The sequence below is a fragment of the Pteropus vampyrus genome, unplaced genomic scaffold, assembly GCF_000151845.1.
Source record: "Pteropus vampyrus isolate Shadow unplaced genomic scaffold, Pvam_2.0 Scaffold123, whole genome shotgun sequence".
NCBI lineage: Eukaryota > Metazoa > Chordata > Mammalia > Chiroptera > Pteropodidae > Pteropus > Pteropus vampyrus.
In genome coordinates, this window is record NW_011888904.1 from 2,197,394 (window position 1) to 2,217,003 (window position 19,610).

Here is a 19,610-nt window from a genome sequence, read left to right on the forward strand (position 1 = left end):
ATGCCCATGGTGCCTTGGGTCAGAATGGGGGTCTCAGAGCCACCAGCTCTAGGTCACAGCTCAATTCCACCTGAGTCGTTGGTTGGTTGTTTTGTTAAATAGTAAATCTGATCATCTTCTCATCAGATTGATAAGAACTTGGCCATGGTAAAGGTGTGAAGAGCTGTCATACACCACTGGAAGGCTTATCAACATTTGTATCCTTTTGAAAGGACATTCACAATTTTAATTCAAAATATGCCCGTCTTTCAACTGAGCCATTCCATATCTCCATGTCCACCCTAACGAATACGTCTTCCCTCCCCTGCAAAGCCCACTGCTGAATTGTTTGTAACAAGGAAAAATGAAAGCAAAGTAAATATTCATCTATACAAGGGCATTCCATAAAGCAGTTCAGAGGAAAGAGTTAGTTCCCTATGTACTGACTTGGAAAGATCTCCAGAAAATATTAAATGGAAAAGGCAAGTTGCAGAGGAATAAACATATTATCAATCCATTTAAAGAAAAAATTTTTAAAAATTTAGCATCTGTATACTTCTGTTATATACTTCACACATAGAAAAAAATTCATAGGAACATTCTCCATTGGCCATGGTGCTTACTTCTGTAGAAAGGGGTGGGATTGAGGATAAATGGTGTGAAGGGAGACTATCATTTTACTCAATCTGCTTAGTTTCATTTGAATTTTTCATCATGAGATTATATTTATTTACAAGTAATTTATTTAATTCTTAAGAAAATCTGAAGGGAGGCAGGAGTTCTTCTCTACCCCCCTTCCTGGTTCTGCTGCCAGAGATCGACGTTCCTGGCATGACTGGCCCCTTGTCCTCCTCAAGGGGCTTCTAATTGCCTTTCATCCACTGTCAAGGTCGCCTCCTGATTTTTTTTATGCCATCCAAACAAGCTATTTATAGACTCGCAGAATACAGGCCTCAGAGGCCTTAAAGGTCGTGGAGCCTAAGCTTTCCCCATTTGTGATGACATCTGGGACAGCCTTACAACACAAGGCCTGCCCTTTATTTGCACACCTCCAGGGATGGGACGTCTGCTACCTTACCAGGCAGTTCTTTTTGTGTGTAGGCACTGCTGATGGTAAGATCACAGTCTGACTGCCATGCTGAGCCAAACTCCATCTGCCTGTGGCTCCTCTCATCAGCCCTACTTCTGCCTTCTGAGCTCTCTCAGAGGTCCCCGAGTAAGGTGGGAACTAGCACAGACTCTAGAGCAAATAGCCTGTGTTCAAATCCTGGTTCTGCACCTGACAAGTTCTGTTATTTGGAGGAAATTTCTTAATACCTCTATTCTTCAAGTTCCTCGCCTGTAGGATGAAAAGTACGATAACAGTACATATTCCATAGGTTTGTAGTGAGGAGAAAGCGAGTTAGCGCAATTAAGGTGCTTATGACATTGCCTGGCACACGATCACTGAATAATAAATATTTGAAGAATAAGTAAGAGACCGGAGTATTAGTCCCAACCCTGTCCCCACAGCCTCTTTCCTCACCTGTGAGGTGATTGAGGCCTTCTAATCTCAGAGTCCCTAGAGAAAGGGAGGGCCCGAGAATGAAGCAAGTTAGAAGCTTCCTGAAATGTATGCATATTTTCTGTTTTACTCTTTAATGGAAAAATAATGGTTTTTGTCCAAGATTAACACTCTAGGAAGACTGGCCATGATTATCTAATAGAATCCTGTATCCTCTCACATACACTGACACATCAGCGTGTGTCTCAGGGGTTTGGATGCTAGTTTGAGAGTGTGGGCCTAGAGGATCCGCTGAAGTTCTTTCAGCCCCAGGTCAAGGTCAAGCCTTGGTTCTGTCATTAAGTGGAGGGAGCACAGTCCATTTATTCATGGGCTCTGTTTACTCACCTCTGAGACGGAGGTGCCAGTTCCTGCCTGCCTTGCCTGGGATGTAGGGAGGTGGAGAGAGGCATTTTGCATCGGTGTGCTCTGTACTCTGGACTAAGCAACATAAAGTGTCAGCTTTGCAGAAACAGCCCTGGCAGCCCCTCCACTCAGGAGAGACCTGTGCTTTCTGAGAGTACCTCATCTTTAGTTCTAGAAGAGCTCTCCCAGCAAGTGACCTCAAGGAGAGGCCAGGCTTCCTGGTAATCAGGGTGGGTGGGGGACCTGCCAGTTCCTTCTTGGGGCCTCAGAAAGTCTCTACCATGTGCCAGGCCAAGTCGGCCAGAGTGCAGGGCCATACTGAGTCCTCTGAGGACAGGCCTGAGCTCTTCCCAGCACTTTCAGGAGCCATGCCAGATGGGCTGGTGGAATTTCACCAATGTCCCTCTGTCTGCCCTAGTCAGCGTTCCCAGGCCCATCTGATCCCAGACAAGCTCTGAAGTCAGAATAATGTGGGAGAAGTCCTCCATCGAGGTCTCAACTGTGGTTCCATGCTTGTCCCTTTGGATGTAGGCTGATGTATCTTCTCAACCCTCCTGTGCACTGAACCTATTCCTGTTTCCTTCATTCAATTCAGTTCCTTGACCTTGGGTACTATGTGCTATCCAAGCGTTCACAGTCTGGGGTAGCACCATCCAAAAGAACATTTGTGATGATGGAAATGTTCTGTATCTGCACTGACTGACGTGGGAGCCAGGAGACACTGAGCACTTGAGATGTGGCGAGTATGACTGAGGAACTGAATTTTAAACTTTATTTAACTTTAATTATTTAAAGTTAAAACAGTCCAATTTTGAAAAATGGCCAGAAGATCTGAATAAACATTTTTCTAAAGAAGACATACAGATGGCCAACAGGTACATGAAAAGATGCTCAACATCACTGATCATCAGGGAGATGCACATCAAAACCACAGTGAGATATCACCTTATACTGTCATCAAAAAGACAGGAAATAACAAGTGTTGGCAAAGATGTGAAGAAAAGGGAACACTTGTGCACCGTTGGTGGAACTGTAAATTGGTGCAGCCACTATGGGAAACAGTATGGAGGTACCTCAGAAAGTTAAATATAAAACTACCATATGACCCAGCAATCTCACTTCTAGGTATCTATCTGAAGAAAATGAAAACATTAATTTGAAAAGATATGTGCACCCCCATGTTCATTGCAGCATTATTTACAATAGCCAAGGCATGAAAGTGACCTAAGTATCCACTGATGGATGAATGGATAAAAAAGATGTGATATATACAATGGAATATTATTCAGCTATAAAAAACGAATGAAATCTTACCATTTGCAACAACATAGATTGCCCTCAAGGGCATTATGCTAAGCAAAATAAGTCAGACAGAGACAAATACCATGTGATCTCATTTGTATGTGGAATCTGAAAACGAATCAATAACAACAACAACAAAAAAACCAAGCTCATAGATAACAGAACAGATTGGTAGTTGCCAGAGGTGGCAGGGGGCGGGGGGTGGGGGGAGTGGAAGAAATGGGTGAAGAAGATCAAAAAGTATATACTTCTGGTTATAAAATAAGTGTCATGGAGATAGAATGTACAGCATGGCAACTATAGTTAATAATACTATATAGCATATTTGAAAGCTGCTGAGTAAATCTTAAAAGTCCTAATCACAAGAAAAAAAATTTGCAATTAAGTATGGTGATGGATGTTAACTAGATTTATTGTGATCATTTTACGATGTATACAAATATTAAATCATTGTGTGGTACACTTGAAACTATGTCATGTTATGTCAATTATATCTCAATTAAAAAAATTGTAAAGGCCACATGTGGCTAGTGGCCACTGTACTGAACAACACAGGTCTAGTTGGAGAGACAGATATAGAGGCAGGTGACTCAAATAAGGCAGATGGACCGGGCTGGGGAGAGAGGGTCATACAATGTGCCATTTGAGTGTGGAGTGGGGAAAGAATGTTTCCAGGGATAAGGATCAGGAAAGGCCTTATTGGGAAAGGGGCATTTGTGATGGGTATTTAAGCACTAGAGAGACATCAGCCGGTGGGTATAGGAGGGTAAGGGCATTCCATTGCAGAGGCAGCAGGGCACCTGAGCTTTCAGAAGTAGACCTCTGCAGGCACCAGGTACCATGTACCTGATCTCCTGGGGTAAACAAGCTGGGTAAGGACTGGGAGGAAGGAAGGCAAGGACTAAACTGTGTGGGGCTTCGTGTGCCAGGCTGAGGAGGAGATGGGGCTTATCCTGTTGCGCTGTTGAGGGAGTGAACTGAGGTGCTACGAGTTGGGTACAAGGCATTGGGAACATAGTACGTTTTCAATAAATGGCAGCAGCTATTGGCAGTGGGGAGCCACTGGAGGGAGTCGTGTGTTTCTGTTTGCTGCTGCTTTAGATCAATTTGGGAATATTGACATCGTAGCAATATTAAGACTTCTGATCCATGAGTATGGAATTTTTACATTTAAGTCTTCTTTAATGTATTATGCTGTTTGTAGTTTTCAGTGTGCTAGCCTTTACTTCTTTTATTAAATTTATTCCTAATTATTTTTAGGTTATTGCAAATAGGATTGTTTTCTTAATTTTTGAATTATTTACCAGTGTACAGAAATACTTCAACTTTTGTATATTGATCTTATATCCTGCAATCTTATTGAACTTGTTTATTAGCTTTAATAGTTTTGTATGAATTCCTTAGGATTTTCTATTTACAATATCGTGTCACCTGCAAATACAAATAGTTTTGCTTCTGCCTTTCCAATATGAATGCCTTTTACTTCTTTTTTTTTTGCTTAATTGTCCTGGCTAGGACAATGTTGGTGAGAGTGGACATCCTTGTCTTGTTCCTACTCTGAGGGGGGAAGTCTTAAACCATCAAGTAAAATGTTACTTTCTACGTTTTTTCAAACCTCTTTAAGATTATGTTTATTCTTTATTATCTTATTATACATGGTAACAGAAACTCGAACAATACGGTAAGATATGAAGAAGAAAACAAAACTCCCTAAATCCCACCACCACCAATAAACTTCCAGGCCTATCAGTGCACATTTGTGTGTATGAAAAATATCGGGAACTTTACATACATATGACCTGTTCTGTAACTCGGCTTTTTTTCTCTACTCAGTAGTGTTTCGTGGCCATCTTTCCAGGCCTATGACCAAAGATTTGTGTCATCATTTTACAGCTGCCCATGTTCTGTTATCAAGCCCAAGTGCCGTTTATTTGAGCAGCTCCCTATTGATGAATGTTTAAGTCGATTCCCGTTTTTCCCCACCGTTAGAAAAAAGACTGGTAAACATCCTCATCACATCCTTCCCCACACTGTGCATTGCCAGGTTTTCCTTTTTTCTTTAATCTGTCAGATGACCGCTATGGATTTGGGGGTAGGGAAATAACAGGCTTTAGGAAGCTATCGCTGACATTCCCAACTTCCTCTGTGACCATGGGCAAATCCTTTTCCCTCTCTAGGCCTCAGTTTCTTCATTTGCAAATTGAAGATTAGTCTGAATGACTGATTAGCAAACCTGGCTGCATATTGGAATCACCTGGGAAGTTTTAGAAACCACAGACACCTGAGCCTCACTCCGAGAGATTCTGATTTAATTAGTGTGGGGAATAGCCTGGGCAGCGGGATTTTTAAATCTCCTTGGGAATAGATGATTCGAAGATTCTCCCTGCTCAAATATTCTAGGAAGGCTTCTGTGGGCCAGTGGACAGATCTGTTCTTGCTGTCCAGTGGCCTGGGGTTTGAATCCTAGCTCATTACCTCCTGGCTGCATAACCTTTCACTTTCTCTAAACTTCCATTTCCAGATCTTAGAGGCGGGGTTAAAATCCCCACCCACCATTCAGGGTTTCTTCCAGGTAGAAAAGGTTTAGATTCTATGGAAATAGGATGAGTGGTGACAGTTTTTTGTTTTTTTTTTTCTTGACCAAAGAGCCAGCCCCTGGGCAACAAAGTGGAAATGGAGATCGTGAGCATGTTGGAAAAAAACACAACGCTTCTGAAGTTCGGCTACCACTTTACCCAGCAGGGGCCTCGGCTACGGGCGTCCAATGCCATGATGAGTAACAACGACCTTGGTGAGTGAAAATATGCTCCCTACCCACTTGCTTGTCATCTTTCCACCTGTCCTGGGGGATATGGCAGGGAATTCCACTGATACCTTCTCCAGGGAGTCCTCTTGGCGAGTGTGACTCCCGACTTTCATATTGGTCACATTTGTTTGCTGTTGGTGCCTTGGCTCCCCGCTAAGCTGTTAGCACCCTGTCTTTGGGCGCCAAGGCTGGGCCCTCTCCTCTCCCCTCCCCATAGCAAACCTCAGCTCAGCTCAGCGCTAGGCTCAGAAGGCACCCTCTGTGCGTTAGCTGAGTGAAACGAGGGAGGGCACAAGGCTCACCATTAGTCTCTTTTGAACGCCCTTCTCTGAACTCAGAGTCCTGTCCTGGTCACAGTCTGGCTCTGGCCCCAGATCCCAAAGGCCCCAACCAGCACTACCACCCAAAACCCAAGCCTAGGAGACTTCTCACTGTTTTTAAGGTAAAAGTTGAAAATGTCGACTTCATAGTAAATATTAATTTAATCTCAGTTAAAGACAGTTTGTGACATTTTCTTTCACTTTCTTTTTAGAAAAAACAATCTTATGTGCATACGCCAAATACATATCTAAGTCAGTTGAATGAAAAGTGAGATCAATCATCAACTTTCTTCCAGATGCCAATTGTCCTCAAGCTCTAGGGGTAGTTATTTATTATGTTTGTTCCTGGCTGCTAAAATAACTTGATATAAAGTCCAAAAAGGAGTGTGTCTGATAAGGTTACAGGAAAATAAGAAAAAAAAAATACAAAACAAGAAAAGGATTGTAGGTCTAATATGTTAACATAATCGATAATTATATTTAGCCATGAGTTTCCCAGGGTAAGGCAGGAGAAAGACAAACCAAGTTAGATTGCTCTTATTACAGAAGAGGAGGAGGCATAATGAGTTTAGAAAGAAAAGAAAACAAGCTAGCTACTTTCTGGGACTGAATTATGAAATAACTGTGTTTCAAAAGGACAATGTCTTCAGTGAGTTTTTCATCAAATTCAAACCTGCTCTACACGTGGCTTTTTGTTGTTGTTTGTTTGTTTCTAACACTCAGTAAAATACAAAGAGCCTAATACTAAAGCACATCTCAAACTTAAGTCACTTCCCAATGATGAATCTGAAGCTGGGCTGATGCATGGAAGGCCTGGAAGAATGGAGATGAGTGTGTAGATGTGTATGCACAAAGCAGCTACTCACGGAACCTCTGCGTAGGTAACCACAGAGCCACACACACACACTTTAGATTGGGTTAGTCAATTCAAACATAAGTCACAGTCCTATAGGGCACAGCTTCCTGCTCTTCAGGATATCACAGCTCAAAAGCTATTCATTCATTACCCACTCCAGATGTCATTTTTTCTAGAGCTGCAGGTCTAGAAAAGTTCATAAAACAAACAAACAAATGCACCCCGTGTCTTGGTTTATCTGAAGTGCCCTTATTTGAAATAAAATAAGGACAAACACAAATAGCTAAGAATCATAATTATTATGTAACAGAAATGATAGCTACTCTGAATTGCTAAGGCTGTCGATCTAAACTCTGTCAGCCCAGCTATGGTCTGGCTTCAGAACAAGCATGTAAAAGCCTTGAGTTCTATTCTGATATGCAACTGGCTCACATTTTTTTTTTCTCTCCCAGCTTAAATTAAGCTTCCTTTGTGCCCCTTGATGCCTATCTTGGGGCTAATCCAGCTTTGGTCTTCCAGTGGCAAAATGGTCTGGGGGTCTTTTTTCTGAGGACAAAAGGTTCCAGATGACCAGCGATCAGGGGTGCTGTAGGGGAGTCACCAAAATCAGCTGGGGGTTGAATGAAATGGCCCTCGAGGACTCCCTGTCCTGACAGTCTGTGATTCCAAAATCCAGGCCCAACTTCAATGACCAGGGACTTCCTGAGGTTATGGCAGGACCGGGACCCGAGAGTGCCAGAGCTGGAAGTGACTCAGGCCTGTCCTTCCAGCTCCCCTATAGAGAAAGTGAAGCCTGGGAGAGACCGCCCTTCCAGGCAGCGACTCACTCAAGTCACTCCAGTTGTTGGTTACAGCAAGCCCTTTCGGGGCACCTTGTGTGTTCCCAGGATTGTGATTGTGACACAAAGGGTAGCAGAAAGGCTAGTTCCCTGAAACAAGAAACTTTACACCTTTTAGAGGAGAAAAGACTCAAAGATGTGCCTAAAAATTCAAGAATGCCTAAAAGCTATATCCAAACAAAATGGGGACAGGATTTGTGAGGACAGAGGCTGGTTAGGCAAAGCATCCTGGTTGGGGTGGGCCTTTAGCCAGCCTCGAAAGGAAGAGACAGGCTGTGGAGAGGGTCAGGAGGCATTCTCGGTGGGAGTATAAGCACAGGCAAAGGCAAGGCAATAAGACCCTGTATGCAGGACAGGAGAGATAGAAAGATCTAGAAGGACTGAGGAGCTATTATGGGGAGTTAGACCCAGAACGAAGGCCTGTAATGCCAAGCTGAAAAGTTTGATGATGAAAGCAGGTGAGAAGTGGGACCATGACAGTTTCCTGGACAGGCGTGACAGGTGATAAAAGTGCGCCTCTGGGTTACCCCAGGAAACTGTGCAGCTGTTCCCTTGGGGTTTCGCCCATAAGGAATTATGGGAGAATCATTTCAGTGATTACACGTAACATTCAGAGTGCTCGTTGATGATGTAGGATTTCTAGCTTTAAAAGCAAATTCTTACCCATCTGCTAATTTTTGTAAAAGACACGCTTCTGATTCTGGTAGTGCATCACCTTCCTCCTGCAAAAGAGAAATCTTTTCTTTCCAACACAGTATATTCATCCCACTCTGGCTGCTCCGAAGAAACGGACAGGCTGAATGTTTTGTTTTGTTTTGTTTTGTTTTGTTTTGTTTTGTTTTGTTTTGGTCATAAAAGCCTCCTGCAGGCTCTGTCCAACCACCGTGGTTGTTAGCAGTGTCTGAGCACAAAGGGGAAGGGAACTGGCTTCTCAGTTTTCCTTCTCACTCCTACCTGCCTCTGTGCTGGCTTCTGGCCCATGGCGGGGTCTCTGTGGTGCTTGGGTTTTGCCAGCCTGTGAGCAGGTGGGCTCCTCCTTGGTGGATATTCAGTCCCCATGCCATGGATCCGCCAGTGCTTCTGCAGACAGGCAGCCTGCCTGGGACCTATCCTGACTGGGGAACCTTTGATCCTTCCCAAACTGTGCACTGAGCTCTTACTAGAGTGTTCTGGGGGAGAAAGCAGGGCGCCTGGGCGTGGTGGGATCTGGGAGGGGCCGTGGAGCCCCATCTACGTTTTTCCATGGTGATCTCAGATGACTCCTATCTCCACACTATTTATAGCTGAGCCTGGCTCTCAGGTCCTGTAAATCTGCCACTGAAGTTCTCTCCACTTAATGAAATCCGAATTGCAGACTCCAAGTTAAGACAGTTGTGTATGTGTGGTGGGAAGGGGGAAGGTGGAGTGGAAAAAAGAGAGTAACATGTTTAAAAGCAGAAAACATCTCTTCCTGGGAAAGTCACTCTCTTACTACAGTCTCAAGGAAGCCTTTCTAACAAGCACCCCATGCATGGCGCACTCCAAATGGATTTCATCATCTTCCCCAAAACCATCTCGGGAAAGAGCTCTACTCTCCTCACAGCCATTTGAGCCAGACATCTGGCCCTCTCTCTATATATACTACCCCTACCACAGCCAGTCAGTCACCTCCTCGCCATTCCCATTGCTCTGCCTCATGCCAAGCTCTCATCACATCCTCCTGCCATCCTGCAACTTCCTCGGGTCCTCCAGCTCCTCCAGGGCTGGCATCCCGCACAGTGCTCATCCCAAAGCTTGTCCTATCACTCTGCTTAGAACCCTTTATGGGCTCCCACATCTCCGTAGGCTAAACTCGCTGACATGGCTCACAAGTCCCTTAACAACTGTGGCTGACACGCGGTGCTCCCTGTGTGCCAGGCACTGCTCAGTCTTACTAACTCCTGTAGTGCTGCCAATAGTCGGCTGAGGTAGGTGCTATTGTCATCCCCATTCTGCAGTAAGGAAATAGGCCTAGAGAAGTAGGTAAGGTTACCCACAGGCAGAATTGGGGTGCACTGGCAGTCCAGCCCCAGCGCCTGCACTCTCCACCTCCTCTCTGGGTGAGGACCTGCTAGACTCATCTCTTGACACCCCTGGCGAGCCATCCTCTTGCCATATTACTATCAATCAGTCCGAGTAGCACGAGTGGCTCAGGCAAAAGCACCCCTCTAGAGGGCCGATTACTCCTCTTGCTCCTGCTCCCTCCTTTATCATTTAAGATTCAACAGACATGTTACCTGCCCATCCTCAGAAGATCTGACCCCTTCATTATGCCTCATACTTGATAGAGACCTGCCAGGGTTCCTGTAATATTTTATCAAACTTGTTGGTACATCTTGTTCCTCTGTTAGGCATTATCCTTATTTCTGATTCTTGTGCTTGGCACATAATAGCACTCAGTAAATGCTGTTGAATATATAAACGGATGTAAAATGCTTCCCGGAGACATGATGGAGGTGTTCAAGGTTGGCAGGAAGCAGTGGAGGGAGTGCAAACTACCGGTGGAGGTTGGTCCAGGTGACTCAAGGTTCCTTCCAGCTCTGGCAGTAAGCAAGTCTGGCTCTTGCGATGATAAGCAGTGTGGAGGGGTTTGCCAGGTTTGTACTCCCAGTTATGTCACTTATTCATCGTGACCTGGGGCAAGTTACTTCCTTCTCGGCCTCAATTTCTTTCATTAAAATGGGGGAAAATACTAGAGTAAGTAGGTGCCTTTTCTCTTTCATCCACTCCCGGTAAGGTCAATGCCAGGGGAACTTGGCACAGATCTAGCCCAGTGTACACAGTGAGGATGTGTAAGGGGAACAGAAATATGGAATCCCCTTTCTGTGCCCTGAGCCTTGGGCTGGGGACCCAGATTCCAAGTCCTGACTCTGTCGCCAGGTCTCAGGGCCCTGGCCCTTTTCTTCTCCAGGGGAAAGTTGCTAATCCTCCTTGCAGAACCAGATGAGATGTGGATATGGGAGCCCTACCTAGACTGGCCCGGATTGTACTGAGGGAGGCACTGGACTGGGGCACAAGCCTTGGTCCTCGCTGGTGCCAGCTTTATTGCCTCGAGCAAGAAACGTACCCTCTCTGCTCTTCTTTCCTCATCCATGATGTGGTGACAACACTGACGTTCCAGACTTGCTGGAGGGGCTGTAATGAGGTGTTGAGTGTGCAAGCGGTGTCATGAGGACTGCCCTCCTGGCATGCTTGCACAGCTAACGTGAAGATGCTTGTTTGGTTCATGTAAACCCTCTGGTCACCTCAGGCAAACCTCCTCCACTCTTTGGGCTTCGGTTTTGGTTTCTCCACATCTACCCCAAGCTGTTGGACATTCCGACAGTTCCAGGAACCTGGCTAGACACAGTTTTGTCTTACCAGATTGCCCACCGATTTGTTATTCTTTTGACAGTGTGTAGGAGCTCAGGCACCAGCTGAACTCTAGGCCCCAGACTGGGCGACCTGCGTGCCGCCACGCCCCTCCCCGCAGCTCCCTGCCACAACTCCAATACTACACCTTCTTGGGTGGTTCTGCTTTATGTGCTCAGTGTGAAGCGCAAGCTGATTTGGTTCTTGTTGCAGCTCGTACGCATCGATCTGGTGGCCGCAGGTCTACCGGCTCAGCTCGGGAACTGGAAGACATCTAAGTATAGACAGACTTTTTTCCTCTGGGCAATAGCTTCTTGTCTCTGCCACACCAGCAGCCCCCCGACTGCCACCTACCGGTTCTACAGACTTCTTTGGCCCCCCACCTCCCTCTCTCGTGGCTGATATAGCTTGCTGCTTGGTCTTCATCTGCAGACACGTAATTCATTTCAAAACACTCTCCCTTGTCACAACAAAGGGAACCCCCTACCCCCATCCCCACTCATTCTATAAGCTAATGCCTTCAGCCTGCAAGATCCTGGCTATTGCTTTCTTCTTTATGGCACTTAACTACTTTGTTATGTGATCAGTGTTTGAGTTTATATTGTCCCTGGGAAAATGTCCGGGTTAACCATAAGGGGACACAGATAATCAAGAGGCATCTTAGGGTGGAAACTGTTGTTTACTACATAGGCAGGAGGTCGGCCAGCTCCGAGGAAGAGCTGAGGGAAAATTTCCAGCAGGTTACGACCCTTAGTTTCATTAAGGTCAACTGAACTCCTTATCTGAAATGGATTAAGAATTGTCCACTGCAGGGCCTCTGTACACAAAGCTAAAACAGTGAAGCTGGATAGGGCGGTTTTATGCCTGTGTGGTCAACAACTTAGAAGTAATTTATGAATGAATCTACACTACCGCAGACCCTCGTCAGTGAACGCTGACAAACTGCAGGCTATTACACAACCCACGCGTAACTGTCCTTTAAAAACAACCGACTTCAGACTCCGTCAAAGTTAATAAGAAGCTTCACAGTGCTTTCGAGTCACAGCAGTGGTTCCTGGAACACAGCTGGCTTACTTACATCTCATCTCCATTCCTTTCCAGTGAGGAAGAGGAGGCTTGCAGATTTGACTGGGCCCATCATTCCCAAGTGCCGGAGTGGCGTCTAGTGTGTGGTGACGATGACCATGCCTTTGAACTGGACATGTTCTACTGATAATCTGTGCTCTGCAGTGGAAATCAGAAAGCAAAATGCCGGCACAAAAACCCTTTTGTGGTTCAGTTCTTTATGCACTAAGGTTTTAGGTTAACTAGTGGTTGCAGTTGAAAATTTTATAAACTATGGTTAATATGAAGTTTTTCTTTAGTCACAGAAGTTAATCTGGTTATTATTTAAAAAACTAAGAAGCCCCAGAACTGACAGATCTTACTGAAGACGTTATAGCAGCAGTGACTTAAGCCCAAGAGCTTGGTTTTGTGGCCTTGCTTTGTGATGTTTCAGATGTATTTAAAATGTGTAACCCATAAAAAACAGCACACTCTTCCATATGGTTTAGAAGCATTATAAAATACTTTATTACAAATTTGATCTTAGCTAGTTAGCAAAAGATCATAATTCTTTATTAACCTCCTTTAAATTTTAAGAACCTCAAGATTAAAGCTGACAAACTGATTACTGGGTCAAGAATACAATTTTGTCCCTTGAGAAAGACAGACTGAAGCCACAGAGCTCTGCTAGGAATCAAAGAACATGAGGTTCCTTTTGCTGGATACAAGGAAATAACAGAAAAGCCAATGGTAAAATTTCAAGTTTCAAACACCATCTTTCTTCACCAATCCCAGGCAATAAAATTCCTTATGAACATCTGGGATTTCTTTAAAATTTAATACCAGAGTCAGAATTTTTTCCTTATCGAATGCCAAACTCATGGTGGATGTGAAAACCTATGGCCAAATACTATAGAAAACACCTTTCTATATTGCACAGTGGACTAATGGCTTATGTGAAATCAAACAGAGTGGTAAATTTCTAGTCCATCGTGGCTATGCTGATGGATCTCAACTACCTGTGGCAGCACTTACTAGACAAGTCACCGCTAATCTCCTGCCTGTAAAAATTAAGCTTCTGAAAGCCAGTGGTAAAGATCCAGATATTAAAGAATTAGGAACCCTGGCCAAACCATCCCAAGATGATGATTCTGACAATGCAATTGTGGCACTGCTGCCGCATCCTTTTTAATATCGTGTGCACCTCTTGGGATCTAGCAAAAATGTTAAGCCAAAATGCCCTTGTGCCTTTTAATATACCACAGTGCCAGTTAAGCTAGTATTTCTGTTGCCTAGGGAGTTACTTTCATGAGTGACTGGTCAAATCTTACGATCAAGGACAGGCCAAAGAACTGATGAGCACAGACTAAGCAGCAGAGCACTGAGCAGAGAGGTTTTTGATCAAAAATGAAGTCTTGCACCCTGAACTGTAATGATGTGGACGGTACAGGGTAACCAGAGGCAAAGCCAGGGCCTCACCACTGTGGAAGAGTGTCTACTGAGGCTGCAGATGGGCCCTCGAGTGGCACCATGCTCCAGTGACAGCCAGGTCCACTGGCTTTGCCTTGAAACACAATTGCAGCTCTATTCTGCATCACTGGAAACTGCAACATCATATTAAATCTGTTGGTCTACGAATAGCTGCGTGTTTCTTGGGACCTGAGTGACAGGGACATGTGTCCAATATGTTGGCCAGAAGGCTGGGAAACCACCACGGCAGTGCTGAACAACCTTCACTCAAAGTATCTTATATTCCGAGGTACTCATCTAAAAACTACTGTCCAAATGTCAGTGTCATTAAGCTAGTTTGAATCTCTCAAAGAGAAAACTTAAAAGCTAAGAGTGTGGTGGGTGTTGCGGGGAGCAGAGACTACTAGGGGGGCATCTCTGGCATAAACCAAGGCAATAAAAAATGAAGGTGGGCCACATCTTTAAGACTATCTGCTCCATCAGATGAGCTGTTGGTCTAGACCAAGAGGTGGCAATTTTTTTCTTTAAGGGGCCAGATACTAAATATTTTATGCTTTGCAGGCCATGTTTCTGTTGTAAATAAGTAATTCTGCCATCAATCTTTGTAAATAAATGGGTGTGGCTATTCCAATAAAACTGTTTACAAAAGCAGGAGGTAGGCCAAATGCTGGCGTTTGCAGATCCTGGTCTAGCACTCTCAGGCTAAGAGACACAAGGTAGGGTAGAGGTGGATGGCAGGTGACCTACAGAACCTAGTTCCAGAGTCCACTTCTAGCGCCAAAGCTTTTACATTTCTGCCATCAGGACAGGTTTGGTGACAAGAAAAATTACTACCAGTCCTGCTGCATGGCACCGAAAGGGCATGACTTAGTTACTAAGCTCAAGGCTGTATCCCTCAGCAGCTTTGGAATCCCACACAGATCACCTTTCTTTACGCTCTAGCACCTTCTGAGTCAGAATGTCTCAGGTAAGTGGTCAGTGCCAAGTCCCTCTGCCCTCCTCCTGTGAAATACATGTGGCCAATACGGTGACTAGTTAGCCATGGTGGTAATGGCCAGCACTAAATTTACCCATTTCTCTGTTGTTGTAGCCTTGATATTCTTCAATCTGTGGTAGCCCCAAACCTAGCTTTGTGCAGGCTCAGAAATGCTGACGGTGCTACTCACTGGCCCGGCCCATCCTCCCCAACATCAGGCCTTGGCTCTGGATTCAGGGGGAACTGTGTCTGCTGTGAAAGTTCACTGGGTATGCGTGGTCGTCGGGCTGTACACTCACATTCCTCTTTAAAGCTATTCTGGGTAGGGCCAGAAGCTGGCCTGTTCCCCTTGTCTTGACATGTGACACAACATGCTGTGAATCCTTGTCCTTGGCAGGCGGGGCAAGTCAAGACAAGCTGGCGGCACTGGGGAGTGGAGCAGAGTCTATACTGGTCCCATGGGGCACCACAGTATGAACATTCTGAAGAAGGAAGAAAAGCCTTTGTTACAAACACACACATGTGCACACGGAGATAGGCGCTTCTCCAGTTCCTAAATATGTCTTAGCTCATCAGAATCTAATATATCCTGTTGTGCCTGGGAAGGTTTCTAAACAGTAAATCTGTTTTCTAACAAAAAAAAAATGCTCCCCATCACCACTTTTTTTGGGGAAGGAGGTGGCTTCTGGGAATTGTCTTCCTGGTTCTAACATTCACTGACCCATTCCCCCCCGCCATTTAAAAAACAGGTACCAGCAATTTCAATAACTATTACAAAGCTGCCCAACCAACCACCTCTTGTTCAATGGCCTTTTGCCTTTAGATCATTCCCTTTTTCAGTGGAAGACAACACACCTGAATGCAGATGATCCCACAGTGACATTCAGCTTCTGCAGTCTACATCCCTCATCCCCAGGCCTCAGGTTCTCCTGCAGGTGCTGGTGGACACGTGACCACCTGGATTCCTAAATCTCACATTATCTACTTTCTCAGTTGGTTTTTCCCGCTGACTTCCTATTGTCATTGATAATATCATTCTTCTTCAAGTCTCCTTAGCAAGCTTATCTAAGCTACCCTTGGGCCTTCTCTCTCCCCTCTGTATTCCATCTTAGCTCCAAAACAGATGTGAAGTCGCTTTCAATAAGACACAAATATAAGACTACCAAAATGAATTTAAAAGATCAATCAAAACTCACATCTTATTCACTAGCTGAGAGGTAATGCCATCTTTCTCTGATCCCAGGAGATGCAGAAGTTTGCAATAGTCACTAGGGTTGTCTGCAACCTTTCCTATTCAAGACTGTGGCATCCAGGGGTAAGAGCCATTGTTCTAAAAGATGATTCCCATCCTTCATCGACTGCCCTCATGTTACTACATGTGCCCTTGTCTGGTAGCATGTTAGGGTAGACTCAAAATTACAGTCAAACCACACACTTCCTGTGACCTTCCCTCCTGTGACAATTCCTGCCTCTGGCCTCGGCCCGAGGTTCAGCTCTGACCTTGGAATGCCCCACTCACCTAAGTAAGTGCCCACCCCGTGAGTCCACAGACCATCTAAACTAGGGGTGCTTTGATTCTGTGCCATGGATTTACATAGCAGTCTAGTGAAGACTATGAACTCTGTCTTGGAAAAATGTTTTTTAAATGTATAAACTACACAGGATTACTAAGGAACCCAGTTACGTAGAAATGCAATATTTTAAATTATTTTTAAAAATCTGGGATACATTAAGATATTTATTAGCACATTAAATAATAAGACTTAGTGGTGGGCCGAATAACTTTCTATTTTGAAGCAATGAGGAACATAAATGCTATTTTGAGATATCTGGAGCCACTAGAATCTATGAAAATATTGTGATTTCTATTGATGACAGTCACAGGCACGTCTAATATTACTGGTTTGTTGCTTACATTTATAATAGAAGAAAGTACTACATTTAGTGAGTTATAAAAAATACAAAATTATTATAATTATTTTCCCATCAAAATTCACAGAATGCCTGCATTCTATATATTGACCCAGGTCAAGACTCCTGATTTAACCTATCCAACTCCTAGCAGGTAGATAGAGCGAGGGACATTATCCTCATTTTAAAGGACTTGCCTAACCAGTAAATGGTGAAGCCAGGATCCAAATACAGGCCTCTTGACTTCTGGTCCAGGGCTCTGTCTGCTCTGCTGCAGGATCTCCAACTCTGCTGGGCAATGGTGGCACTGTGTACCTCCTTTCCCTGTTTTATTCTTCATGCAATCAGTACTATGCCTTCCAGAATGGTTAACATGCAGTGTGCCTGATCACAGGTTCAGGTTCTAGGCTTCTGCTGACCTACCTGACACTACGTCATTGTTGTAGGACAAGGCATAACGGTCATCAAAAACAAACAACTTCCCCTTGTAAAAACCATCCGGAAACTCTTCCAGGTACTTGTGGATGCCGCCCTTGAGCTGGAACACTTCCTTACACACTCCCTATGTATGGAAAAACAACAGGAAGTGTGAGGAGACAAGCAGAGAACAGTAAGAAGCTCCACAGAGCGGCGTGGGGGGAGGGATGCCAAAGAAGGGGCTCCTGGCTCCCACTATAGGACACCGAGAAATTGCTGACCAAGGGGGTCAAGGGACCAACTGGCCAGACCCTGCCTACCGGGGGGATGGGTGACGACAGCACTCAGGGCCTTCGCTCTCTAGATCCACCGAAGCCCAACTATTTTTGCTGCCCCCTAAATATAGGAAGACACCTGTTGTGACATGTAATGTTACTGAATTTTCTCTCCTCAGGATCAAGAAAAAGGATTAGGAAAAGGGAGAAAGTAACTGATCTTTCCCTTAGTTACTTGATGAATCTTAGAGACTGTTAAGTGCTTTTCATATTTTGAGATTAAGAACTTCTTATTTTATACTTACAAACTGTAGGCTGAAACCATACAAGGGGACAATAAACCCCTGGCTGGCTGGGGGAGGAGAAGGGATGAAGGTGGGGGGTGGAAAGCTCCACAAATGCAGTGGGTGAATCCTTATTCACCACCAGGCCCGCAGGGCCCCAAGGGTGGTGACTCACCTTGGCTTTAAGGTAGGCTGAACCCCGCTCACAACGGATGCCCCCAGTGCAATACATCAGTACCCTCTTCTCTCTGAAAAGTTCCAGATTTTTGTCAACGTAGCTAGGGAAGTAACTGAATTTCCTGATGTCTGGGGCTAAGCAGCCCTGGAATCGTCCCTACAACATGGGAGCAGCAGAAGGAAAATGATCAGAAAAGCATACCTGGTAGGAACGAAGGTTCTTTTCTATGTCAAACACCCCTTCCCCCACCCCCACCCCCACCCAAGAAACTACCAAGAAAGGAAATGCTTGGTAGTTGCTGTTCTCATCCAACACTCTGACCTTTCAACTTTAAGATCTGGAACTTGGAGGCAAGGCTGATGGTCTGTGGGTCACTTTGCCAGAGTTCTCAGAACTGGAGAGGCTGCCCAAAGCGAATTTTACAAGATCCTTGACATATGTCAAGGGTAGGCACATGGGAGCCAATAAGTACATTATGTGCCAAGATGTCTTTAATTCATATTTTCTTAGACATTCTTACTAGATCCTGAGTTCAAAGGCTTGGGTTTTCTCTGACGCTGCTAGCAGCAGGAAGAGATCCATGTGACGTGGCCACAGGTGAACACACACACAGTATCCCCTTTGGAAACATGCCATGTTGTGGGGACTCAGTTCTGTTCTTACTATTTTGCTTTCATAGAAGTTTCTGCAGTCCAGTAGAATAGTATCATTTTGTTCTTGATTTGCCTGAGACAAAAACTTTCCTACTTCTTTATGAAATTCACCTGGGGATAAATGGATTCCTAAAACCAAACCAAAAAAAAAAATAGTTAAAACAAAACAAATTAACAAAAATAAAACCCAATCACTATTGATCCAGGCCAATGACTTACATGTTGTTTCTTTCCACCCAAACCTTTTCTCTTAATAATTACGATTATGTCTCAAAATTACATTATCCGATGATCATAAAATAATTTAGTAATTCTAGGTACCCTCACTCTCTCCCCACCTAAGATGAACACTACTGGGGACCTGGCAGTTGAGAAACAGTCAAAAAATCTGTATCCTCATACCTGAACTAACCCAATGATAAAAGCCAGACAACAGTTGGGATCTACATTGCTAAGTGGGTTTTGTTGGTCCATTGGATGGCCAGTGTTCTATTGTCACTATACATGGAGGAGCCTATACATGTATATGCTTGACAACAGGCTTTATAAACGGTTCTATACCAAGGTCAATCTCAAGTTCAAGGCTAAGAACTTTGGCACACGCAAGTGTGATAAAGTTGGAATCTGTTTTTAAAAAATCCAAAAGGGTAATAAGCATATATCTTAAGTTTGTGTATATGACTAAGAGAAAAGGTGTGAGGGTTGACAGCAGGAATGATATATGAGAAACGCTAATGGAGAGGAAAGAATGAGAAGATGGAGGAGTGAAAGCAGACGAAGAAGATAAGCAAAATATAAGGAGACTAAAAACAAGAGAACCTATCTGGTGGGCCCTTTGCCTTCTTAACTCTCCAGGATAAAATATTCCTGTATCTTCAGGAAACTGAGGAACTTTTGGTGAATTTGGCAGGGTGGAGTAACCACACCTCGTGGGCAGGGGCTCTGGTGACTTTAGTCACCACTCATGATAGAGTTTGAAAGCACCAAAGGAGCCTCTTTCTGTTTAGGAATGAATCCCAACA

The 19,610-nt window shown here is 44.5% G+C and overlaps 2 protein-coding genes across 5 annotated transcripts in view; one reads left to right on the plus strand and one right to left on the minus strand.

The window, feature by feature from the left end:
• The window catches only part of TMOD1 (tropomodulin 1), a 62,953-nt gene extending 49,954 nt beyond the window's left edge, over nt 1-12,999 (plus strand). The window contains exons 9-10 of the mRNA XM_011366240.2: nt 5,837-5,981; nt 12,482-12,999. Coding sequence (XP_011364542.1) covers nt 5,837-5,981; nt 12,482-12,546 — 210 coding nt within the window. The 3' untranslated portion in view covers nt 12,547-12,999. The remainder of the gene's footprint in view (nt 1-5,836; nt 5,982-12,481) is intronic.
• Nucleotides 12,926-19,610, minus strand: part of TSTD2 (thiosulfate sulfurtransferase like domain containing 2) — a 23,747-nt gene continuing 17,062 nt past the window's right edge. For 3 of the 4 annotated variants that reach the window (XM_011366237.2, XM_023534220.1, XM_011366238.2), the window contains exons 7-10: nt 18,599-18,717; nt 17,933-18,091; nt 17,205-17,343; nt 12,926-15,352 (exon numbers count right to left, since the gene is read on the minus strand). In XM_011366237.2, the coding sequence (XP_011364539.1) occupies nt 15,057-15,352; nt 17,205-17,343; nt 17,933-18,091; nt 18,599-18,717 (713 nt within the window). In that variant the 3' untranslated portion in view covers nt 12,926-15,056. The remainder of the gene's footprint in view (nt 15,353-17,204; nt 17,344-17,932; nt 18,092-18,598; nt 18,718-19,610) is intronic. The other variant, XM_023534221.1, reaches the window with a different exon arrangement.